The sequence below is a fragment of the Leucoraja erinacea genome, chromosome 2, assembly GCF_028641065.1.
Source record: "Leucoraja erinacea ecotype New England chromosome 2, Leri_hhj_1, whole genome shotgun sequence".
In the NCBI taxonomy this organism is placed as follows: domain Eukaryota; kingdom Metazoa; phylum Chordata; class Chondrichthyes; order Rajiformes; family Rajidae; genus Leucoraja; species Leucoraja erinaceus.
In genome coordinates this window covers 111705509-111733047 of record NC_073378.1, presented here as the reverse complement: position 1 = coordinate 111733047, position 27539 = coordinate 111705509, and the positions used below count along the sequence as shown (strand labels likewise).

At 39.4% G+C, this 27539-nt stretch overlaps 2 protein-coding genes across 2 annotated transcripts in view; both read right to left on the bottom strand.

Moving 5' to 3' along the window:
- LOC129706003 (obscurin-like) overlaps positions 1-27539 on the bottom strand; it is a 395075-nt gene that overhangs the window by 37869 nt on the left and 329667 nt on the right. The window contains 11 exon segments of the mRNA XM_055649977.1: positions 1601-1753; positions 2423-2449; positions 4017-4189; positions 6077-6154; positions 8031-8091; positions 10530-10724; positions 13519-13639; positions 18136-18263; positions 21899-22025; positions 22643-23112; positions 23501-23557. Of these exon segments, the coding sequence (XP_055505952.1) occupies positions 1601-1753; positions 2423-2449; positions 4017-4189; positions 6077-6154; positions 8031-8091; positions 10530-10724; positions 13519-13639; positions 18136-18263; positions 21899-22025; positions 22643-23112; positions 23501-23557 (1590 nt within the window).
- On the bottom strand, positions 21757-27443 carry LOC129714214 (uncharacterized). The gene is made up of 3 exons (XM_055663744.1): positions 25864-27443; positions 22643-23112; positions 21757-22025 (listed from the first exon to the last, which is right to left on the bottom strand). The coding sequence occupies exons 1-3, from the start codon at positions 25953-25955 to the stop codon at positions 21895-21897; spliced, it is 693 nt and encodes a 230-aa protein (XP_055519719.1). The 5' UTR covers positions 25956-27443; the 3' UTR covers positions 21757-21894.

Genomic DNA, 27539 nt, shown 5'->3' with positions numbered 1-27539 from the left:
CTAAAGCACCGCAAACCGCAACGTTCTAAATGATCGCGCTCCAGAATAACCCACTCACAAGATGATTTAAATGGCCATTAATTTACAGGTATTAAACATTAAATTCCTTCCATTTGGCCTATAAATCCATGACAATGAGATTTAAAAAATTTGTTATATTGTGAATTCTTGTGTGATGTTACTTGGACACTTAGGCTATTTAAAAATGTTAATCTATGCTTAAGAAATTGATAGATGTTTAGAGCTAGTAAATGAATTTTGTAATTAGCTACAATTAGGTAACTAACTAATTATATGCTTTAATTTCAAGTCATCTAAGTAAGATTGTTTCATATTTGTTTCAGAATGCTTCAATCTATAATAACTGAAAATGTATTTTAGTTCTCTTAATTTTTAAGAAAGTTCTGGTCATTTGACTGTCCTCGATCACAGCTTTTGTGTTAAGTCAATGGAAAAGCAAAAGGGAACAAGATGCTAATTTCCAAGTATGAAAATGGCCATAACTTTAATACTGAAGATATGAAAGTGAATTAGGTGACAAATTAAGCTTCTTTTTATGCTTTATCTGATGGGATAAATTACAGACTTTATTTTTTAAATCTCAAAATGTTGTAACATTGCTACATGCAGGCATCAACCCCGCGACATGTTGCCTGTACGGTCGTGAGTAGTCGCCCAAAGAGTCGTACCTTTTTCTGGTCGCCACTGGATTTTCAATATTTTAAAAATTTCCGGCGACCTTCTGCGACTATGGCAGGTGCCGGCAAGTCGCTGAAAAAATCGCTTAAGTGGGACAGGCCCTGAAAGAGTTGTAATGGAACACAAGCCTGTTTCACCACTTGATTAATGGCCAAGGCTGAAAATGCTTCTGGCCACATCTATTTACATGGGTGTTGCAGTCATTCCATGGCCACTATTGGCAGACACTGAAAATCCTCCCTGCTTTCCCCCTTCCTTGCATTCATTTAGTTTGCGAGACTGTAGAGTCCCTATCACCTACTCAACCATTTATTAGCTGACAGCATGTATGCTTCTTAACTTCACCTATTCTCCTTGATTCTGCATCCCTTAATAACCGTAGGCTTAACAAGAATATGTATCAGGCTATTGCGGACTGATTGGGTTTACATTTTAAATTGAGGATACATATGCCCGCAATTTGATTCATTAACAGGCACCAAGAAGCTAGTGTTTAAAATGGGGAATGCTTGGAATTGAACAAGTGTTTTCATCAGTATATGCCTGTTATGCAAAGTTTTGCAAATATTTACTCAATCATCTTAACCCAGGTGACCATAACACGTTAGGAATAGAACACAGAACATAGAACAGCACAGCACATGAAACAGGCCCTTTAACCAACCATGACTGAGCTGAACATGATGCCAAATTTAAAAAAATCCAAATTAAACCATATAATGTTATAACTTGGGAAGAAAATAACAATAATGTAACTAAAATGTAAAAAGTTAAAAACAGCAACTTTTTTTTCCATTCATTATTAGTTCTAGTTTGCACATTTTTAGTTAATATCTACTCAGGAAAGCACAAGTAAATATACTGCTATACTAAAATGAAGCACATGCTAATATCCACTTACTTTGGAATTAATGTAATTATTCTCCTTACAAAACTTCGAGCATTTTCGGTTGTACAATCCAAATCATGCTCATTCCATGAGAAGCATCCTTCTTTCACATTTAAGAGTGTACTTCTGTCATTTTCACCAGAAAATGGACAATTACCTGTTAAACTTAAATAAATCAAAATAATTTTTATCAGACAATGTGATAATGAATGCATTTGAAGTAATTAACATTGTGAACAAAACCATGCAGTGTTTTTTCAACTATTCTTGCAATTAAGACAAATGGAGAACTTGTCCTTCATAACCGCTTGCTGAATCTGCATACTAACTTTCAGTGATTCTTGCTTTGCTGTTTCCCAGAATATTCTCCAACCTGGTTCTTAAAAAGAATAGACAGAAAACCTAGGCCATTCCTCGTGACTTAGTTTAGTTCAGTTTTGAGATACAGCATGTAAACAGGAGCTTTGCCTTACCGACTTCATGCTCAGAATCAATCACCTGTTCATAATAGTTGTATGTTATCCCGCTTTCCCATCCACTCTTTACAAACTAGGGGCAATTTATAGAGGCCAATTAACCTACAAACCCGCCTTTGGGATGAGGAAGTAAACTGGAGCACCCAGGGGAAACCCATGGAGTCACAGAGAGAACATGCAAACTCCACACAATCAGCACCCACATTCAGGATCAAAGCCGGGTCTCTGGTTATGTGAAGCAGCAACTCAATCAGTTGCACCAGTGTCACCCTTGATCACAGTGCTGGGAGCGAGTGAAATATAAACTCTCAGACAAAATTAAAAAATCAAAAATGCTAATTTAGAATTGTAGTCTTACCACAGAAATGTGATCACCCCAATTGACCTGTTTAAAAAAAAAAATTAAAGTGAGAAGAGTGTTAGTGATAATTCTATTACTACAAAAATACTCTCAACATAACTGTGCCAGCAAAGATTTTAAATTACTGGCAATATAAACTCAGATGGATAGATTTCAGTTGGGTGAGAAGTAAAAGTGAAAAGGCCAAAGCCAAAGCACACCCACCCTGAATCCATGCATCTCAATATTATAGGAGGTGAGCAATGCACTTCTACAAAGTGAGACGTTCATCAAAAGAGTGAGGCTGTGGTAAATTTAAAGCTGGAGCATGGTGGGAACAGTGTGTGTAACAGATATCAGCAATGTTTATGTGATGGAAAGAAAATAAGTGTTTCACCTAATATATCTTCAAACTTAACTTTTTTTGTTCTCAGTAACAGTTTTATCTCCCCATCTTCTTACCCTAAGAATTATGAATTCAGCCTGGTCCAGTACTCAACTATACCATCAAAAATAGTTAATATCTGATATAAATTCTGCTGGTGATCATTATCAGGTCTAATTGTCTCGATTACAAAATTATATCATGTATTTCTGTCGTGATCCATTATTCTCCAATAAGGGCATGCCAGGTAAGTTTGTGCCTGATGTGGAAAGCGGTGGTCGGGGCTGGGGGTAGGTGATCACGCGTATGAGGCGTCTGCAAAGACCCTATGTACAAAGAATCTTTATTTACATTCTTCACATGCTCAGATATTTTAAGTCTGTATAACCTCACATTATTAGTTTTCTTTCTGGAGCATCAGAGGTTGAGGGGAGACTGATAGAACTATATAAATTATGAGAGGCATTGATAGGGTAGACAGTCAGAATATTTTTCCCAGGATGGAAATGTCAAAGGTTAGAGGGCATAACTAGTGAGAAAGTCTAAAGGAGATGTGTGGGGCAGAGCTGCCAGGGATGGTGGTGGTGGAGGAAGTAGATATGATAGTGACATTTAAGAGGCGTTTAGATGGGAACATGGATATGCAGGGAATGGAGAGATATGGATCACGTAAAGGCAGATGAGATTAACTTGGCATCATGTTCCTCACAAATGTTGTGGGCCAAAGGGCATGATTGCAATAGAGTAATCTAATTGATGTACATGGAGTTAAACCTTTCCTTGGAAGCTTGTTCATTAGTATTCATTGTGTATCTTGATCTGAAACTTGTTTCTCGTGCCTACTAAACAATAGCAGTCACAAGAAACTAGTTTCATTTCAAGATACAAAGTGAATATCAATGAACAAGTTTCTAAAATTGTGGGTTGCAAATGTATGTCAAGAGTGGTTGAAACATGCATTGCATAGCAACAGATGGCATTAGGTACCTGTCTGATGGTGCAAGAGTCTGAATGCACAAATATGGACAATAGCCAGAAATGCCCAATCCAGTTTTGAGATTTCATGTATAAATGATTGGTAATCTGATTTACCACAGGTTAAATCAACGATGGATCAGAGTGCTGAAAAGAACAGCTCAATGCAATTTTAGGCAGAGAAGTCTAACACAACCTAAATTGTGTGTGTCTGCATTTATTGCTTGAAATCCCAATACACTGCTTCATTACCATATGTCAGTGGCTGTTGAAATTGGATCCTGGGAAACAATTTCTGGGGCCACAAATTCTGGGCAGCCATATTCGCTAAACTGCAGCTTGTCTCGTAAGAGTTCTTGCGCAAATCCAAAATCACAAATCTTGATATCATCTCTTTCTGGATGCACCATGAGAATGTTAGCAGGCTAATAAAAGAAATGAAAAACAACAGCATTAAAAATGTCAGCAATAATAAATTCACAGCAGGCGGCATCACTCTGCAAACTCTTTATTAGAGAAAACAAAAGTTCAACTGGAATGCAGAAACTAAGTGTTAAGATAAATGAAGAAGCAATGTTTAAAAAATATCAAACTTATGAAAGGTTGATAGTTGTAGGAGGAAAGGAACTGGTTTCAGGAGGTTTTTAGACGCTAGAAAGAAACGAGCCAAATGTCAATAACCATCCAAAAAGTAAACGATCCAGACATATAAAAAATATTTTAAAAAACTGTAGATAATGGTAATAAAATCTGTAGATGCTGGAACTGAAAAAAACCATAGATATTGTATATCTAAAATAAAAACATAAAACGTTGAAATTATTCAGGTCAGGCCACATCCCAGGGAAGAGAAAAAGAGTTAACGTTTCAGATCAAAGACCCATTTCAGATCTGATGAAGGTTCATCAACCTGAAATGTTAACTCTGTTTCTCTTCCCACAGATGCAGTCAGACTTGATTTTAATCCAGATGCTGGAAAACTGAAATAGAAACGGAAATGCAAGAAAAGCAGAACAGCAATAACACAACACCTGTGGAAAAATAAACTGTTTTAATATTTTAAATCGGCCTTTTCTCAGTTTTGAAACATTAACTCTGTTTTTCTTTCCGCAGATGCTGCCTGACATGCTGAGTGTTCAGAGCACTCCTGTTTTAATTTCAGGTGTGTAAAAATGTACTTTCAAAATCAACAAAGGTCACATTTAATTAAAAAAAACTACTGAAGCCACACTTTATGAAATACAAGCCTGCTACATCTTCTGTAGCAATGTACAAAATGAGAAAATGTGTAGCTTGTTAGCTTGTGACATTAGTTTTCTCAGTGAAGTACAAAACATAGAAACATAGAAAATAGGTGCAGGATTAGGCCATTCGGCCCTTCGAGCCTGCACCGCCATTCAATATGATCATGGCTGATTATCCAACTCAGTATCCTGTACCTGCCTTCTCTCCATACCCCCTGATCCCTTTAGCCACAAGGGCCACATCTAACTCCCTCTTAAATATAGCCAATGAACTGGCCTCAACTACCTTCTGCGGGAGAGAATTCCAGAGATTCACCACTCTCTGTGTGAAAAGGTGGAAAAAGCAGTGGGAATGTTTGTACTACACTGACATTAGTGATTTCAAGTGAATGAAGCTTTAATATTTTAATATGGTCAAAAGCTGGAATATGGTTTGGTTTGCTCTTGCAGCCTCTGGATCTTTAACCACATGGATTGGTGATAGGATGAATACATCGCCAGTTTTTAGCTCATTTTGGTCATAGGTTTAAATTACGCTCCAATGTCTCCTTTAGTTTAGTTTAGTTTAGAGATACAGCGTGGAAACAGGCTCTTCGGCCGACCAGGTGCGCCCCAACCAGCGATCCCCGCACATTAACACCATCCTGCACCCACTAGGGACAATTAAAAAAAAAAACATTTATCAAGCTAATTAACAGATAAACCTGTATGTCTTTGGAGTGTGGGAGGAAACCAAAGATTTCGTAGAAAACCCACGCAGGTCATGGGGAGAACGTACAAACTCCATACAGACAGAACCCGTAGTCGGGTTCGAACCAGGGTCTCTGGCGCTGGAGCCACCGTAAGGCAGCAACTCTACCGCTGCGCCACCGTGACTGCCGCCTCCTTTTCATACTTACTGCAGAATATTTGCACGAAAGTGAACCTAGAAATAATTCTAATATGGATGGTGTCTCACCTTTGCCAGCTATTACACAAATAAAGAAAACATGGACATCCTTTACAGAAGCTTTCAGTTGAGTGTATAATCGATAGGAAGTTTAATACATTTTAAAGGAAGAATCTTACTTCTATATCAAGATGAAGAATATTGTTGTTGTGAAGATAATGGACTCCTTCCAAAATCTGCTGGATATAGTTCCTAACCTAGATAAAACAATAACATATACATTTAACAATGTATTAAAATTTGATCTTGGTTGTAGAATCATACAGCACAGAAATAGTCCTTCAACCCACTAAGCTGGCATTAACTATTGTATCATGGATATTAATTCAATTTTCTAGTATTTGCCCTATGCTTTTGATAATTCACATGCTCCTGGAGTTTCTTCTTAAATATTGTGAACCTTCCTGCCACACACTCAGGTAGTGCGTTCATCCTCTGAGTGACAAAAATCTCTTTAAATACTCTCTAAACCTACTAACACTTATCTTAACCATGTCCTCTGGTTTAATACACCTCTTCTATGGGACAATGTTATTTTCCATCACTCCTATCTAAGTCCTCTTAAATTTGTTTACCTCACTATAGGTCCCCCACTCAACCTCTCAGTTCCAAGGAAAACAAACCCAGACCTTGATGTTGTATAATCTGGTGACTAGGTTAGCAAAACAGCTATTGGTGTTTTACTAAAAATTGCACCATGTTCTTCCTGCTCTTTTACTCTCTGACCGGGCCAATATTCTGTCTGCCTTCTGAACACCTTATCTACCCACTGTACACCACAGTCCATCTGTTCCTCCAAAGTACCTTGGGACCTACTATTTATTTGTTGCTGGTCTAGTCTTATTAGACTTTCCAAAATGCATCCTATCACATCTTATTGGGATTAAGTTCCATTTGATATCATCCGCCCATTTTACCAAGCCAACAATATCATCCTGTAGCCTAAAGGGCCTGTCCCACCAGCATGCGATTGCATGCGTCCAGCGCGACCAAACTGAAGTGGAGTTCGCGCTAAATTCGCGGTAAGTACGCGCAAAGTTCGCGAGTGACGTAATTTAAGTCATACTCACCAATCAGCTGGGCAGGAGGCGGGCCGACTGAATTTGGACGTCGCACGGCGTCGGGTGTCATCACGCAACGCCACGCGCTAGTCAAAATGCTGCGTACGCCCTCAATGCACCTGCGGGCCGACAGGCCATTGGCGCACGGGATTTTCGGACAGTGCAAGATTTTTGGAGCCCCGCGCCATGTCAGGACCAGCCCCGCACAACTCCATACGCCTCCCGCGATCGAAGTGGGACCGGCCCCGCCCGGCCGTACGCCTCAAGCGACCACGTTTGATCGCGCTAGACACTTGCAATCGCATGCTGGTGAGACAGGCCCTTAAGGCAACCCTCTTTACTATCAATACCTCCACCAATTTTCATGTCTTCTGCAAATTTGTTGTTCAAACCTCCTATTTGCCACCCAAGATCTTATGTATTCTAATCTTTTGGATTAGTCTCTCATGTGGAATGATGTCAAAAGCTTTAGTGAAATCTACATAAACTACATTAACCGTATTGCACTCAATAATAGATTTTGATAGCTCAGTTTAAATTAAGTGATGGATTAAAGATTATATTTTTACATAACTTTGTGTGTGTTTATTTAATGGTCAATAGAATCAACTCTGGTTATTTCAAATTAAAAATAGAGCCATTAAAATGTGGAAACATACTCATAGAAAAGAATTATTTATAAATCTATGTGTCAATCAATGAACACAAATCTGGAACAAGTCAATGTTTTAAATAACAATGTTAAATTGGCATTTAATTAGCATCTAGTTTCTGAAATATGTTCAACTTTAAGGATCTGTGCAGGCACCTTAAATCTTCTGAAAATGAAATGTGTTATTTCCATTACGTACTCTACAAACTGGCGAGAGTACATTTTGGCTTCATAGAGATTAATCATTTATTGCTACATAATTTCCGGTTGAGAAAGTATCCTTTTATTGCTGTTAATGATTTGATAAAAGTTTAATAAGTTTATAATTGGTGAGAATTGGTAATACAGAAAAAGTTTTACCTTAGCTTCTGCAACAATGTTCTTTTTCAACAAGTGATCCAGCAATCCTTCGTTTGAACACCTGTTGCATAGTTCAGGATAATGTACAAAGAGGATACAACAAGCTAACATGCATTATTTTCAGTGGGTGTGATAGAAACATAGAAATTAGGTGCAGGAGTAGGCCATTCGGCCCCTCGAGCCTGCACCGCCATTCAATATGATCATGGCTGATCATCCAACTCAGTATCCTGTACCTGCCTTCTCTCCATACCCCTTGATCCCTTTAGCCACAAGGGCCACATCTAACTCCCTCTTAAATATAGCCAATGAACTGGCCTCAACTACCTTCTGTGGAAGAGAATTCCAGAGATTCACCACTCTCTGTGTGAAAAATGTTTTTCTCTATTTTGCTTCAAAAAGATTTGCTGTGGAGAATTGTTTTACGTCTGCTTTTGAAGCAAAATATTTCAAGATATGAAATTACTACCTTTTTCCACCTATTTATGTACAGTTGATATATTTTAATTAAGGGTACTTAAAGGTGCAGAACTAAGGAAGTTAAATATAGTAGCAATATTAATCGATCATGGTATAACTGAAAGGAAGAACAGGTACTGCAGGATGAATAAATCACCATCATTTTAGTTAATAAAAGATTCATTTCGATATTGGCATTTTGCTCTCCTTGGGAGCACTGTAATATGTTCAAATAGGATCTTGGATACAGAGCATCAAGAATGTTATTATTTTTAATTCACTGAAAATCAACCCCACAAATCTGAAGAAGGGTCACAACCCAAAACGTCACCTATCCATGTACTCCAGAGATTTGCCTGACCCCTTGAATTACTCAAGCACTTTGTGTCCTTTTGCCCACAAATCTTAGTTGGTTCTGAGTAGAAAAGCAGTAGTCTTCCCACTTATGATTAACATTTTCTTAAATATGTATTGTTGGCATGGACATGGTGAACCAAAGGCCTCAGCTGTATGCTGTACAGCTTCATTTAACTGTATTTGAATGGTGGAATGCTTCTTGGGATGGATATGATAACAGGAATGATATTGATAAGGTTGGTAATTTGTATTGTAAGTGATGGATATACACTATGTTTGCTGCAGGCAGAAATCATTTAATCAGTCAGGCGTGTCGGACACAATACATTTTAACTGTGCTCTGCTTAATTCTGTTCTGTTCTTCAAAAACTGACCATACAGTGGAATCATTAAGTGCATGTAGTGCACGCAAACAATTTTCTATATAAGGCTGTTTGTGGCAGCATCGGTTTTATTGACCAGGTATCAGAAAAGGGTCCAAATGGGTCATTTTTGGATTGACAATTAATTACTCGTTGAGCGTCACAAGGATGGGGGGGGGGGGGGGGGGGGGGGGGGTCAGTAATTTACAATCTATATCAATAATTTAAAATGGTTAATTAGAAGGCAGTGAGTGCAATTGAGCCAAATTTGCTGATAATAAATGCATTAGTAAGTTGTAAGGAAGACATAATGTGCTTGCAAAAAAATGAGTGGGAAAGGAGTTGGCAATGGGATATAATGTGGAAAATTGTAGGTTATCCACTTGAGATCAACTGGGGTTTACAGTAACGTTACTCCTGATAAGTCATAATGGCTTTTGAAGCTTAAAAAATACATAAAATAGTAGCTTGTTCTAATATTGCTACATTAAGATTAGTGGGACGTCACACACTGACCAACACTATAAATGATATAAAGCAAGAAACTGAATCTGAAATTAGAACAGAAAATTCTGGAAATACTGAGCAGGTAAAGCAGCATCTTTGACCCTCATCAGAATATTCTCATGAAACGTTTTCCACTTACAACGTAACTCCTGTTTCTCTCCTATTCTTGCCTGCCTCTATAGTTATTCTCCTGCATTTTCTAATTTTAGTTTAGTTTAGAGAAACAGGGTGGAAAAAGGCCCTTCGGCCCACCAAGTCCATGCCGACCAATGATGACCTGAACACTATGTTATCTCAGTTTTGCATCCTACACACTGGAGACAATTTTTGCAAAAGCCAATTAACGTACAAATCTGCACGTCTTTGGAACGTGGGAGGAAACCGGAGCACCAGGAGAAAACCCACATGGTCACAGGGACAACGTGCAAACTCCGTGCAGCCATTGTCAGGATCAAACCCTCGGGTCTGGCGCTGTATAGCAGCAACTCTTCCGCTGTGCCACTGTGCCGGTCATGACAGGATAAACAACTGTGCATATGATGCTCTGTGTTTAAGTGAGAAAATGAATAGCAATGAATAGCAAATAGCTCCAGAGATGATTCAGGGAACCCACAATACACTCACCACATGTGCTACACAGACAGATTTTGCAACCAGTGTGTCTTCAGTAATATACACAAATGAAATGGATTATAAACAAAACCATGGTCATCATGGACATGGTGGGCCGAACGGCCTGTTCCTGTGCTGTATTTTACCCCTATATCCATTGAACCAAACATAATTGGGAAACAAGCAATCAAATAAAGGATACATTTCCAGCACTAACACAAGCGTTCTTTTAGTTTCAAACTTGTTAAGAAGGCAGGCAATCTTTGAATGGTTAAGTTTGCATAAAATGGCCAGCTCTTCATAAGCCTTGATACCTCTTCCGAGTGTAACATATTTAGCTGCACAATGTGTTCCATTCTGTTTATTCACAACTCTCTTCACACAGCTATACGAACCTCTTACAACAAAAAAAAATAAAAAATCCTGTATCAGGTGATTCATAAGGAAAGCTTAAAGATAATTTTTTCATTTTTATCAAATGAAAATCACACAAATTAGACTGCATGCAAGAATGAAATTAATAAGATGTAGATAAATTAATAAGAATGCAGACATAATATTTCTAATCAGAAACCCTTACATTTTTTAGACCCTTTTTAGAATGGATGTGCTGTAAATATATAAATGACAGGTAGATAGTCAGAACCTTTATCCCAGGATGGAAATGTGCAAACACTGGAGGGCATAGCTGTAAGGTGAGAGGAGGGAAATTTCAAGGAGATTTGCAAGGCCGGTTTGGTTTAGGCCACATTTGGAGTATTGTGTAAATTTCTAGTCACCCCATTGCAGGAGGGATTTGGAGTCTCTGGAGATGGTGAAGAAGATGTTTACTAGGATGCTGTCTGGCTGAGAGAGTGTTAGCTATAAGGAGAGGTTGGACAAACCTGGACTGTTTTCTTTGCAATGTTGGAGGCTGACAGGATACTTGATACAATTTCCAAAATTATGAGAGGCAGAGATAGAGTAGATAGTCAAAGTCTTTTTCCCCAGGGTAGACAAATCAAACACTAGATGCCATGGGGAGATGGAGAGAGTTTAAAGGACTTGTGTGGAGCAAGCAAGTTTTTTGCTCAGGGAGTGGTGGGTGCTTGGTAAGCACTGCCAGTTTTTGTAACCATAGTGGCATGTGGGAGGCTTTTAGATGGGCACATAAACCTGCATAGGGAAATGGATCACATGCTGGCAGAGGGGATTAGTTTAGGAGATTGGCATCATGTTTGGCACATTGTGTGATGAAGGGCCTAACGGTTCCTGTGATGTACTGCTCCATGTTCTATATAATAGATGTTAAACCAAGGCTTTACCAGATGGATGATAACAATCCCGTGGAACTATTTTGACAAGAATCCTTTTGAATCCCTAGTGGACTGGGAAATATCTATACCTCTTCAGTGTCACAGAATAGAAAAATGGTCAATATCACCATTATGTTTTTTAGGATATTACTATATTGGCCAATGGTTTCCCATATTTCAACAGCAACACCTCAAATGAAGATAACGGGATATAAAGGTTTGGTGTACATTGAAGTTTTAAAAGGTATTATAGAAGTTCAAGTCACAATTTTGGGAATAGATTCAAAATTAGGAATTAGGCATTTCGTTAATGCAATTCCTCCAAAATTGCCCCCTGAATTTAACAGTGGAAGATTGCGCAGATGGACACCATATATCCCACCTACAAATTAGTAAACTTTGTGGAATGTTTAGAGCGTGAATGATGTGCTCTACTCTGACATTACTTATCATGATTTGATTGATGTTTGTAAAATCATATTTCTTGCTTATTCTTTGTTCCCTTAACAATGTAATGGTGGATTCTCTACTTGAACCAGTGCAGTCCCTGTTGTGATGGTACTGCACAACATATAGGAAGCTGCATATTCCGAATCGGAAACAACATGGAAAGGTGGTACAATGAAGCAAAGCCGTGATGGAGAGTGATTCAGATGGAATATCCATGTAATATTATCCTTGTGGGCTACTGGTCTCAGTGGCAGGGATTATAGAGGGGCTTTGAGGGGGTCAATATATAAGCCACAATACAGAACTAACTAACTTCCGATCTGCTTTTGTTGCTGTGGAACTGACATAACCTTTTCAGTAAAAGTTTTGGTTGGCAGAGGCCCCAGAAATGTTGGTAGGTGATCCGGAAATAGCTGTGCTGTAAAATGTTTGGGTGTTAGTTTGGCTTATTCTTTAAAGCAGTGAATGACAGGTACTTTGGTGCTGCAAGTATTATTTGGTACTTGTGAGCCGAATTCCGGATATTATAGTCTCATCATAGACTGGTATAGAGCAGATTAAGATGCCGTTAAACTGTTTTATGATTAGTGACCAAGTTGAAGCAGCTGCAATAAGCATATTTCTCTAAGGAACTCTTGTCTTCATTAATCATGACCATGGTCAATTGTATCTGATATAAATTCAATGAGAGTGTTGATCCTTATGTTTTGCTCTACTTGTTATCATATCAACTGTGCTTTGACATCAACAACATCTACACATATTTCCTCATTTTTTAATGAACAGTTCCACATAGTAAAGGGAAAAATAATGTTAGAAAACTGCAAAAAAAAAGTAGTAAAGTAGACACAATGACAATAAAGTTTGAATCTGAATCTGAACCAGCAGTTATCAGTTAGAGTATTTAGATTTATAATGATCAACCGTAGTTGTATTTCCATATGATAGACTTTCAAATAATTAGTTATTTCATTTGACCTATTTTGCGAAAAACCCTAAAATTAACATTAATACTTGCTTGAATTACTCGCTTGCTTGCATTAATGCTTGAATTAATTAATGGTTTACTTAATTGTTCACTGCCATCAACAATGGTGAAACAGTAATCACAAGCAACTCACTATCAGACACTTGTTATTACATCATTAGCCATGTACCTCTGATTTTTTCACTGACATACAATTTATTTAATGATTTTAAGAGTTCATGATTGAGGTAGAGATGGTTCTTGCAAGGCAATCGAGCTTATTAATTTTGCTGTTCAGCTATTTTTATTGAGGAGGAGGAGGAGGATCATTAACATCCTCAACCAACCAAACCATAGTGAGTAATTGCAGCAATAATCCATATTGATTTTATGATCAATTTTATTAGTAATCTGTTGAACAGCAGAGTACAGAGTAATTTATTTACCATAAAGCTGGATTTATAAACAGACATGTTTACCTTCCAATTTCCTCTTTAACTTCATAATGGTAATGCAGTTTTCTTCCCTCTTCCACCTTCTCTTTGGAGCATTCGTTTTTGTCTCTTGTTTCTGAGTTGCAATGGCATTTCCCAAGAAAAACAAAATTAATACCAAAAGATTAGTTTTTATTTGTAAAATAATAATCACAGTTGTTGGTGGAAATGCATAAACATGTTAAAACATACTGAATGAAGGAGCCAACATATGGGCAATGTGAGAAAAATATTAAATGTAATTTCAACTATAATTGCCCTAAGTAAACAGAGGTCTGTCAATACAGGTTGATGTTAACGAACCAAAGACAATATAAAAAGAAAGACAGAGACATGGCCAAGTATCCAATCCAATGTTTTGTTTATTTATATTTGGTGGGAAAGGAAGGCTGCATTTTGTGATGCAGAACAGAAACGTAGACATTTACATCTATTCAACCTTATTACATTGATTACATATTCAAACTAATCCCCTTTTCTGAAGAAAACTTGAGCAGTTTGGGGCTACATTCAGTTGGCTTTAGAAAAAACAATAGGAGGTCCTGCATGGTAGGCTGCTCTGGAAGGTTAGATAGCATGGGATCCAAGGAGAGATGGCTGAATTGATAGAAAGTTGGCTTGAAGGAGAGGGTGATGGCGGAAGGTTGCTTTTCGGACTGGAGGTCTGTGACTAGTGGTGTACCACAGGCTGTGCCCATTGCTGTTTGTCAGCTATATCAGTAATTTGGATGAGAATGTGCAAGGCATTATTAGCAAGTTTGCAGGCGACATTATTTTAAAAGGACACAAGGCTGTTGTCCCTGCTTCGCTGCACAGCAAGTATTTTAGCGCTGTCCATGCAGGGCACCCAGGCGCTGAAGCTACTGTCCTACGGGCAAGGAGCATGTTTCACTGGCCTGGCATGGCCGAATACATCACCGAGAATGTGGCGTCCTGTGCAGTGTGCAACAGCTTGGCACCTCACCAACAAAAGCAACCACTTCTTTCACATCTGGCACCTGCACTCCCCTGGTCTACAGTGGCAACTGACATATTTTAGTGGCATGGCAAGCAGTACCTGGTACTCGTCGATTTGTATTCAGGATGGTTTGACGTTGATTTTCAGCCCCACTTCTCGCGGGGGGGTTTCGAAGCTATCTCACCATTTTTCTGTCCATGGAGCTCCGGGCATACTGTTATCTGATAACGGCAGTCAATTTACCAGTCAAGGAATTTGCTGCATGCTGGAATTTTCGCCACATTACCAGCAGCCCTGAGTATACAGTCGAATGAACTACCTGAGCTGTCATGAGTGCCAAACAGCTCATGGAACGTTCGTACAGAGCTAATTCCAACGTGTTCCTGGATCTACTCAACCTCCGCAACATCTCCCGTGACCCCATTTTGGGTCCACCTGTTCAACATTTAATGTCGAGGCGGACCCGAGCCACGGTCGGTGCCGGTGGTGGATCAGGCATTGATCACACAGGTGGTTCCGCCATCAGAAGTCCAGTCCAGGTTACAACAAAAACGTGACATTCAAAAACAATGCTATGACCAAACAAGTAGGCCATGACCGTATTGGTATAATTTCTGGAACTGCTTCTGAGCCACACTCATATCTGGTCAGTGCCGATGGCGTCAACTACAGATGTAACAGACAACATATCCAGCCTGTGAATGAGTCAGTTCCACCTCCATATTATCCAGACCGTACAAGTATACTTCTGTCGGTGTCCAGTGGCATTAATCCGCCTATGCCAGCACAACAACCCACTTCTGCAATGGCTGGTTTGCCAGTGGCGACTTCGCCTGCGCCACAGTCTCCTGTTTCATCACCGGGAATGCTGGTTCAGTCTCCCTCACCTGTGAAGCCAACCGCTGTGTCCCTGGTGGGAAAATACGTAGATGGTCTTTATCGCACACGTGCTGGTCGTGTTTGCAAGCCGGTCGTGAAGTACCCGGGCTATGTTTGACTTTCCTCCAGTTTATTATCAATTACTATGCATGCCTTAATGGTTTTGTACTGATGTTTAATTCTTTAACATGGACGATGTAGATCAGTGTCACTCATGTTATGAGTCATACTTTGTAGCTACGCCCAGCTACAGAAAGCTTCCCTGCCTTGTTCCCACACTTTTAGAGTAACGTGCTAGTAAAAAGTTACATATTCTGTAACGTTAATAAAGTCTTCGGATCTTAATCACGGTGTGAGGCGTTGGTTATTCCAACAGCAGAAGCTCAGCATTCACCCTCCCTCTTCTTTCCCCTCTCCTCCTCCACTCCCCAAAACGCACCCTCACCTTTGTCCCTCTCCTTTTCCTTACCCTAATTCACTCACTCCATAACTCCTCTCCACTCCCTACCCCCTCCTATCCCTCTATTCCCCACATCCCCTACTCCTCACCTCCCACTGCCCTCCTCTCCCTCTATTCCCCACTCCCTACTCCACCCTACTCTACTCTCCCCTCCTCCCCCCAATATCTTTCCCCCCCCCCCCCCCCCCCCCCCCCCCCCCCCCCCCCCCCCCCCCCCCCCCCCCCCCCCCCCCCCCCCCCCCCCCCCCCCCCCCCCCCCCCCCCCCCCCCCCCCCCCCCCCCCCCCCCCCCCCCCCCCCCCCTCACCTCCTCCCTCTCCTCGTACCCTCCCCAAATGCCTCCCTCACCTCTCCTTTTCCCTACTCTGTCACTCCCTCCCTCTCTCCATAACTCCTCTCCCTTCCCTACTCCCCTCCTCTCCCTCTATCCCCTCTCCTCCCCCACACTCCTTCCTCACCTCCCCAGGATCACAAAGTTGCCGCTCGTCTCCCTTCTTGCGAGCCCCTGTGGAGCATCAGTTGCCAGATCCTCGGCTTATAAGCACCAGCACCTATGTGGGCGTGTGGGTGGGGGGGGGAAATGGGTGCGGGGGGGGGTGAGCTAATAGAAAAGACGGGGGGAAGAGCCATGAAGGAGAGAGGGGTATCACGGGTGAGGGGGGCAGGAGCCAGCGAGAGCGACCAGAGGGGAAGGAACTGGAGCTGCGGGGCATTGCGATGGCGGGGCGTTTGGGATTCACAGTGGGCGCTGGATGCTCTCCTCCGCCGGGATCAGAGTCTCCACTTTCTGTTTGGCGACATCTCCGACTCTGCACCGGTTCGCTTCTGGTCCCTCCTAAAATTGTGTCCGGTTGGAGACCTCCACCGGCCACCCGCAGCGTCCCTCAGCTCCAGTAAAGAAGTGTTGGTGCAGAAAAGGGTGGGCCACCCCGGGAAGTGACTGGAGAAGAGACCAATCTGCGTGGCTCTGACTGATAGGAGAGGAGATCAATCTGCTCACGTGCGGTTTTTATGATTTAAAAAAGCTCGCTAACTTTTAGAATATACTACCGATCGGAACTAAACTTGTTGTACTCGCAGCACAGGAGAATGGTGAGTGAGCTGATAACAAATCGTAGCGCTATCGCAAACTGTTTTTGCGCAAATAGAAAAACTGCGCAAACCGGAAGAGCACAAGATTAGAGTTTTAGTTATGTATAGATTGAACAGTTTAGGACTTTATTCCTTGGAGTGCAGGTGGATGAGGGGGTGGTCTTATAGCGATGTATAAGATCATGAGAGGAATAGATTGGGTGTATGCGCAGAATATTTTTGGAAAACGAAACTGTCAGTGACATTTAGATCCTATGAATGAATAAATAACTAAAAGATTACATATTTAATGAGAACCACAATATAGTGATAGGCCACTCTGCAAAATTTGTTATAATAGCATTATCTTTTAATTCCCTTCTTTATTTAACCCTGTCTGAGTATTTTTGTGTACCTTTCTCTCACACACGTTCATGCAATATCGGAGCAGAATTAAGCTATTTGGCCCATCGAATCCACTCAACTGTTCAATCACAGCTGAACTACAGTATCTTTCCCTCTCAACCCCATTCTCTTGCCTTCTCTCCTTAACCTAAACAAGAACCTAACAATCTCCGCTTTAAAAATACCCAAAGACTTGGCTTCCACAGCTGCCTGGAGCAATGTATTCCACAGATTCACCACCCTCTGTCTCAAGAAATGATCAGGCAACTGAACCATCCTATCACCAACTAAAGAGCGTTCATGACCGACCACCTACCCTTTTATAGACATACGGACTTACTTTACTCGGACTTTACTGTCCTTTATCTTACACCAAACATTATTCCCTTTACCCTGTATGTAATCATGTATAGTCTTTTCGCAGACTGGATACCATGCAACAAAAAAGCTTTTTGTTTCAAATGTTTCTTTTGTCTTCCAGCTCCTGGCTTACCACCCCCCCTCTTTATACAGTCCATGTCCCTTCTACACTTTCAGTCATTATTCAGGGGGTCAATTCAAAACATCACCAATCCCTTTGTCTCCACATATGGTGCTTGACCTTCTGAGTTCTTTGTTCCACCAGCAGTAGAAAATTGTGTGTAATTATGAATTATTTTCCTTTCCAAAGTCGGCATAAAAAACTTAAATACCGGTTTAGCATTTTGCCCAGTAATTTCAGTTCTTTACTCCAGCACATCAATTAAATACACCAGAGCAAGCAATAGTTGGTTAGTATTGAAGGTGATTCAGTATTTTAGTGGTACAGTGCCATGCTTTATTCACATCACCTGCATTCTCTTGTGTGGTCAAATCAATGCGGTAGCTCTCATGTAGCTCCATATGTAGTTTGTGCCTTTGATTATCAGGCAACATGGGGATTTCTTCAGCCCTGCATTCAGCTCCCTTATTTACAAGTCTTGTCAAAGATAGTGAACAAAAAAGTGGCTGTTAAATTTACAGTAATATTTCCATATTTAAAAGGGAACAAAATACGTGCAACAATTAGTTTGCACATTTAGAATTAGTAATGTGGATTTAGAATTCGTAAATTCAAGTACTCTGAATTCATTTATATTAGAGAAATAAATGGGTCTAAAGCTCAGCAAATCTTCTAGATCCGAAAGTCTGCATTCCAATGTTACAGAGATAGTTGTTGCTTTGGTAATGATCTTCTAACGTTCTCTATATTGTGGAGAGGTCCCAGCACATTGGAATGTAGCAAAGGTAACATCTCTAATTAAGAGTGGAAGTGAACAAAATATGGAAGATAGACAAGTTAACCTGACCTCAGTAAAATGTTGGAATCAATCACTGAATATGTAAAATATCACATGTAGGAAGGAACTGCAGATGCTGGTTTAAACCAAAGATAGACACATAGAACTGATGTAACTCAGCAGGGCGTTTTGGGACGAGACGCTTCTTCAGAATGATGTCAGGGGAGAGGGAGCTACATAGATGAAGTGTATGGTGTGAAACCAGTACAAAGGGGATGGCGATGAAGGAAAATGTAGAATAGTACAACAGGATTAGACAGAGTCAAGGGGTCTCGACCTGAAATGTTACATGTCCATGTTCCACAGAGATGCTACCTGACCTGCTCAGTTACTCCAGCACTTTGTGTACTTTTAGGCAGACCCAACATGTTTTTATGAAATAAATTTTTGACAAATCAAATACCAGCATGATACACAAGGGAGTATGTAACAAATGAAGCATGTCTGGATTTTTAAAAGGCATTTGATAAGGTACCTCTCTTAAAATACAAAAGTAAGGATTCATAGGATTGGAATAAATATATTTGATGCATGGAGGATTGGCTAAAGGGCAAAAACAATAGGAAATGGATATTCACAATGCTAGAGGGATAGAAGGATCAATCTTAGATACTCATCCAATCGCAATTTATTTTAATGACTTAGAAGAAAGGATAGATTGCAACACATCCAAGTTTGCTCATGGTAAAAAAAAGCTAGGTAAAAAAGTTATCTGTGAGGTCTTTGACTATCTACCCTAATTATGTGTCTTATAGTTTTACAAATTTCTTTCAGGTCATCCTTCAGTCTCCGACACTACAGAGAAACCTATCCAAATTTGTCCAACCACCCCTTATAGTAGGTATGTTACAAAACCTACCTGAATCGTGGCTGAGAATCTGCCTCAGGCCGTGTGTGTGATTTTGGCGCTGTTTAGAGGGGGCGGGTTTAAAACGCGATTTTTACTAGGGTGTTGCAATCGAAAATGTTCAGCCTAGTAAATCATTAACGAAAAATCGCTGAAAGACCCCGTCGCAAAAGGTATTATTAGTTTTTATGGCCTTGTATAATAGTTATAGTAGTTTAAAAATCACTCTCTAAACCCGCGACCTCTCGCAGCCCCAGGGTTTTATAAAGCAAACAATTAAAGATATGTACCTTATTTTTACATTAAAAGGGGCTTCTTAAGAACCCTGTATATAAAGTTTTCTATAGCGAGTAGCTAATTTTGGGCTCTTTATATCCCGCAGTATTTTTCTGGGTATTTGAGGCACAAATCCAGCGCAATGTGAACGTTCTAAACCAGCGCGTTCACAGGATCCCACTAGAAAGCCGATTTAAAATTGACTTTAATTTACAGCAATTGAACACTAAATTCCTTCCATTTGGCCTATAAATTAATGTAAATTAGATTTTAAAATCATGTTTTATTGTGAATTATTTATGAATATTATTTGGACACTTGGGCTATTTAAAAACGTTAATCATTTATTAAGAAATGGATAGATGTTTAGATCTAGTAATTGAAGTTTGAAATTTGCTACACTTGGGTAACTAACTAATTATATGCTTTAATTTCAGGTCATCCAAGTTAGATTATTTTATGTTTGTTTCAGAATGGTTCAATCTACGATAACTGAAAATTTCATTCAGTTCTCTTAATTTTTAAGAAGGTTATGGCCTTTTGACTGTCGATGATCACAGCTTTTATGTTATGTCCATAGAAAATCAATAGGGAACAAGATGCTAATTTCTGAGTATGAAAATGGCCATAACTTTTTAAATACTTGAGATATGAAAGTGAATTAAGTGTCAAATTAAACTTATTTTTATGCTTTATCTGATGGGATAAATTACAGACTTGATTTTTTAAATCTCAAAATTTTGTAACATTGCTACTTATAGTGTATAGTCTCTAATCCTGGCAACATCCTGATTAACAAAAAGACACAAAGTTCTAGAGTAATTCAGCAGGTCAGGCAGCATCTCTGGGGAACATGGATAGGTGACGTATCGGATTGCGTCCCAAGGCGGGGAGGGAAAAAAATGTGGCGTTGAGGGGAAGAGGGGAGAGGGGGAGTGGTTAAACAAGTAGGAATTCACAGGCCGGGGATCCACAGAGCCCCTGGCCCCACACGTGGTGCGCCAGGGATGGGCCCAGCACTCACTCCGCCTTCACACTGCTCACTCTCCACAACCGGAAGCATGCCACATGGTGTCAGCTCATTGGGTAACATGGTGCAATGGGAGCCTCGGTCCGCTATAACCAAAATCCACTATATAGAGGTCCGTTATTGCGAGGGTCTACTGTATCATTCATTTTTAAATGATTATTGTAAGTGTGCTCCCTCAGATGTCATGAGGCATGTTTTTCAGTCAAATGAACTATATGAGTGAAATGTAATATTGTTTCTGGTCATGAGTGCTGCCTTCAAGGGACTCTGTCGTACTAGTTTAATGATCCTTTATCTGCTTTTGCTGGATCAACGTCATGCTATTCAACTTCATGTAACCATGCACCATTTCTCATTGGTGGGTCAGTGATGGAGAGAGTTAGAAGCTTCAAAACTCCAGGGCATTAACATCTCAAATTCAAGTTAGTTTATTGTCATGTGTCCCTGATAGGACAATGAAATTCTTGCTTTGCTTCAGCACAACAGAACATAGTAGGCATTGACTACAAAACAGATCAGTGTGTCCATATACCATTATACTCGGTTGATTTGTCCTGAATCAGCGCTCCTGATCGGACCTTTCTTGGGCCATGCCCTCTTCTCACTTATACCATTGACCTGAAGTCTCAATTCCACAGTTTTGGGGACAGCTACATTTCTACAGCTATCGGGTTCGTGAATCAACCCTAAACCTACCTTGACAATGGATCACCATGGACTTGTTTTTTTTTTCTAATTATAATTTTGCACTCTCGTTTTTGTGTATTGTCTGAGTTTATGTGCCTGTGATGTTGCTGCAAACAAAATCTTTCATTATAGCTGTATCTCACCATACTTATGAATATGACAATAAACTCAACTTGACTTCTATTTGACAAAAGTTTACTATGATACCTTGCAAATAAAAGTAAAAACTTCAAGAATAAACCAGCTTTTAAACTGACTAATCATGTTTTTTGACATGACTTCTGTGTTATGCTTATAACCACAAATATTTTTTCACATTCATACAAGGTGGACACAACTTTAAAGTTTTGATAAGAGCAAATTAATACATTTGTTTAAAGGGTGACCACTTGCAACACCTTTTGTTTCAAAATGTAACTCCTGTAGTAGGTTACCTTGAAAAAAAATGTTGCTCTGATAGATCACTAGCTGAAAGATTTATTCGCTTGAAAGTGGTTGGGCTGAACCGTATTTCACGTAGTCTCTTCATGGTAACATTTTGAATGTTCTCATTCTGCAGATCTGTATTGGAAAAAAATTATATTTATGAAAATCAAAAGTAAGAAAGTGCAAACCAATTCATCGTCTGCACCTGTAATGGGCCATATACATCTGGCACAATTTATATGGCATGTGCATCCACTTAATTATGAGAGGACAACTTTTGATTGTGTGGAGCGTCAGAGGCTGAGGGGAGATCTGACATATAATTATGAGAGGCACAGATAACTTTTATAAGAACCTTTTCCCAGGGTGGAAATGTCAAATACTAGAGGGTATAACTTTAGGGTGAGAATCAATACCAAGAGGGGGAAATTGTAAAGATGTGCAAGTCAAGTTTATTTTACTCAAAGAAATAAGGGTGGGGTGGGGTGGACACAGAAGCAGAAATAACAGTAACGTTTAAATGGCATTTAGACAGACAAATGAATAGTCCCTCGGGAAGTAAAGGATACAGTCCATGTGCAGGCAGAAAGGATTAGTTTGGAAAGGCATCATAGTTAGCATTGGCATCGTGGGGTGCAGGGCCTGTTCCCATGCTGTGCTGTTCTATGTTCTAATTTATCTTTTTGGTTAACATTTAAAATCTTTTGCTTCAAAGTTTAGCATCCCGTGCACTAACCAGTAAAGTGACTAACCTTTCAGAGGCTTGGTCTGAATATCAGCAGTGCTGCCTTGGTCCCAAATGGTTTGCAAGTCTGGGGTATCTGATTTAATAGGTATATCAAGTTCAATTGGCTTCATCTGTTCTGCAAAATGAAATCTCTCTGTCACTTCCCAATTATCTTGTGGCACAGCCACACGTGCCAGCACAGAATCTGCACATTTATTTAAAGTGATCTCCACTTCTTGGTTTTCATGTCCAGTCGGAAAATGAACAGCTTCTTTCATTTCTGAGATCACTATTGTTTCTTCTTTATTTGAACAGGCAGGTTTGTCCTTCTCTTCACCATCTCTTCCATTGCCCATGTGCAAACTATATATTTCAGCTGATGGAGATGTTTTACTTTTATCGTTTGAGATGACATTTGAGAATGTTACAGATTTTCTCCTTGGTTTATGATTTATACTTGGACTTCTGAACTCTGACCAATGTGCTTCTTGACTTCTGAAGGAACAACCAGAAACAATGTTCATTTTAAGATAATAATATGATACGATACATTTCAATGCATTAAAACACTGAGGCATTTAAATCACATCCCTCATGAAAGCAGTTACTCAAATGAGTCCCTTTCTTTAATTGTCTACATACTGCTACCTGCACTATTTCTATAATAGTCTCTCACTTGCATTTGCTGACAGTTTCTCATCTCATATTTGTTTGGCCTCTCGTCATCTTCCACTGCCAGTTTCCTGTTCTCCTGCCTCTCAGATCCAATCCTTGTTAAGTTGCTCAAACGTAATTCAATTAAAAAAAAAACCTCTGAGATGTCCATAAAGTATGTCCATCAAGCAAGTTTTGCAGTCTTAGGATGGTCCTAAATACTACTCACCCAGAGTAGTCTTTTACCCAGGGTGGAGAATCGTAAACAAGAGGACTGATGTTTAAACTGAAAGGGGCAAGATTTAATACAAATCTGAGAGACATCTTTTTTTACTTAGTATATGGGTGGGTATATGGAACAAACTGCCAGACAAGGTAGTTGAGGAAGGTACTATAACAACATTTAAAAGACACTGGGACGGGTAAATGTAAAGGTTTCGATGGATATAAGCCAAATGGTTCGAGCTTAGTTTAGGCATCTTGGTTGGTATTGATGAATTGGGCCAAATGATTGGTGCTGTATGATTCAATGCCACTTAATAATTGCTGATTGGAATTTATCAACTGCTGTAACTAAACAGAACAACCAATCAATTATCTTATTTGTGTTCAAGAAGGAACTGCATATGCTGGAAGATCGAAGGTAACACAAAAATGCTGGAAAAACTCAGCAGGTGCCGCAGCATCTATGGAGCGAAGGAAATAGGCGATGTTTCGGGCCGAAACCCTTCTTCAGACTGATCGATTATCTTATTTCCCTTACTATCAGTCTGAGGGAGAGGCCCGAATCGAGAAATTACTTATCTATTTTCTCCACAGATACTGCCAGATCCGCTGTTACTCCAGTACTTTGTGTTTTGCACGAGTTTCCAGCATCTACAGTTTCTTGAGTATATTCGTTTCCCTAAGTTGACCATTTGTCCTGTGTATAGTCACTTCGATCAGTAGAAATAAAGATACTGAACATTTCTAATTTTTGAAAGGAGTGGATTTCTCTTTCATGGCCTGTGATAATTTGCCTACTTGGTCTTTGCTCTTTGCTCTATGATTGGCAGTGAATGTAAATATGACACAATTGTCTAGGACAGTGCTTCTTAAACAGATGAATGGTTCACCCAAGGGCGAATGAAAGTATTTTGGGGTGAATTAAACTAGAGGGGTGAATGAAGGGTGAATTACTTAATTTATTCAGATATTTATATATTTTGTTCTGTACTTAAAAAAGGCATTGCCATTAAAGTGAGTAAGTAAGTAAGTTAGTAAGCTCTGATTAGTTTTAATGGCAGTGGAGCTGGAAATTTGATGGGGTTTTTTCTGTACCTATGGTTTCCTAATTTCAAAGTAGAAGGATATTTCCCAAATTTACCGTAATATAACATTTAGGGAAGACCAGATGAGCTAGTGGGATCATCAATTTATAAATGGCAACATTGGGGGATCACCATAGGCAAATGTTGAACTGTAACTTTACTTTGTGGAGCAATTTAGCTACCAAAGTTGATATTTGGTAGGGTATTGTGAGCTTTCGTTAGGGAGAGTTATAAAAAATTATATTAGTTGGATACCAATATATTAAATCACATACACCATGGTTTTTTGAGCTAGTTTTCCAAGAAAAAAACAGCAGTAATCAAAGCCTAAAAGGGTTGGATGGGGATGAAGCCCAGTAGCGTTTAGACGTTGGAATGTTTTTTTTATCATTCTAATAGAATGATTTTCCAACTCCAGTGGTAATTAAACTTTTTTTTTGCACTCTTAATTTTCTTTACATATTTTTAGGATGCTCAAAAAGTTGAATAAAATAAACAGTTAAGAAATGAGTTAATTTATGTTTTTTGCTCATGTGACAAAATAAATTATATATAAATTATACACAAGGGAGAATAAGACGAAAATTACCAAAAAACATAAGAAAATTTAGTCGAGGGTGAATGAAATTTTGTGATCAAGACTCAAGGGTGAATGACATTGAAATAGTTTACGAAGGACTGGTCTAGTGTGTCTACACTGTAAGCACACTGCAAGTGCAAAAAGGGCAAAGAAACAACTTTAAGATAAAAAGGGATCTGGTTTCAACTGAGGAGGTTACAGGCAGTTCCAGAGTTAAATAAGATTTCATTTTCTGGGAAATGACCACAAGGTGACTTTTCTGTAAATCGGAAACATCTGTTTTCTGTAGTAACCTATAATAATAACACTATAAGTACACTTGCAATAATTCTTCATTTTATTAGATAATCACTCTGATACTGCCCATTGTTAAATTAATCAGATATATGCTATATATAAAATCATTAATGAATATCACGAAACAGTTTAATATTATTACTAGCTTTAAAATGCCATAAACATTTATGGGAGAATTTGCAGAAAGTCATATTTCCTAAATCAAGTCATTTGTAACTAAGAAAGAATCAAAGACATGGATATTTGTGGACAACTGCAGTGAGACGTTAATCTGTGGATATTTGCCGTAAGATTTTGATCTACAATACATCAATAAAGGCTGGATATTTTAGCACCTGTCTTTACATCCTTTATTAATGCAAACTTCACAAAGGATATGGGACAATCAGGAAACTTAGTACTCACTCTTTTTTAGCTCTGCTTCTTTGGATCCTGTACCCTAAACTCGGTGTTCGTATTTCAGTCACCCTTCTGACTCCAACTTCAAGACCTTCCATTGCTATGTTAGAAACACTTTCTGCAAATGGATAGCACAATGAATACCACAGAAGCAAGAGTTTGACATTCAAAAGTTGCACTACTGAAATTGATCCTCAGAGACCTTTCAATTGCTGCTATTTTGGAAACTGTCCTTTTTGCTTGCTAATTTTATTAGCAACTAATTTTATTGTTCTTCAATTTCTTGAAGTGTGATAACATTTTTTGTTTCCATACAAAACGTAAAGAGACTATTATGTTATGAAATGAATATACCACAGGCATGTGCTTATAGAGTATTTTTGAAATGGAACCACTGCACTTCCCTTCGCCTTAGGTACTAAACAGACACAATAATGCAGTATAATTTTGTAGAATTAAGAATGAGATCAGGCAAGTCCCAGTCTAACATAAAATATAGATAGCAGAGGGCTTTCAGCCCATAATGTCTGTGTTGACTGTGATGTAACTTCAAACTATTCCCATCTGTCTGCCAATGGTCGATGTCTCTCCATTCATGTTATACACGTGCCCGTTTAAATGCCACTTAAATGTTATCAGCTTTGCTTCCACAACTTCCCCTCGCAGCGCTTTCCAGGCACCTACCACGCTGTGTAAAGAAAAAACTTGCCTGAAATTCTCTTTTATACATTTCCCCTCTCACCCTAAAAATGTGCCCCCTAATATTTGATGTTTCCAACCTGGGAAATAACTTGACAATCTATCCTTTGCCAATGTAAGTTTGTCCAACATCTCCTTATAGTTAATACTCTATAAACAAGGCAACAACCTGGTGAACCTCCTCTGTACTATATCCAAGGCCTCCACTTTCTTCCTGTGATGTTGTGACCAGAAATGCACACAGTACTCCAGATGTGGCCTAACCAAAGTTTTACACAATTGCAATGTGACTTCCTGACTTTCATATCAAAACCGTGACTATGTAGGCAAATATTCCGTACATCCACTACCCTCTATCTGAAAAAGTTGCACCTCAGGCTCCTATTAAATCTTTTCTCTCTCACCTCAAATGTATGCCCCCTAGTTCTTGATTCCTTTCTCCTTGAACAAAGAATGTTCATTCACTCTATCTATTCCTCTCATGATATACATCCCAATAAAATTACCTCCGAGACTTCAACCCTCTAAGTAACAAAGACCCAGCCTGCCCTAGCCTAACCTCTCCCTATTAGCTCAGGTAACATCCTCATAAATCTTCGCTGCACTTCCAGATGAATGGCATCTTTTCATAGCATGGTGACCAAACCTGAACACAATACTCCAAGTGCGCCTCACCAACATCTTGTACAACTGTAACGTAACATCCCAACCTTTATACTCAATTCCGACTGATGAAGGCCAATATGCCGAAAGTCTTCTTCTCCACTCTATCTACCTGCGATGCCACTTTCAGGGAACCATGTACTTGTACTCCTGGATTCCTCCGCTTACAACGTTCCTCTTGGCCTCACTGTTCACTGTGAAGGGCCTGCCCTGATTAGACTTCCCAAAATATAGCATCTCACACTTAACTGAATTAAACTCCATTGGCCATTCCCCAGCTCACTTGCCCAGCTGATGGAGATCCTGGTGTAATTCTTGAT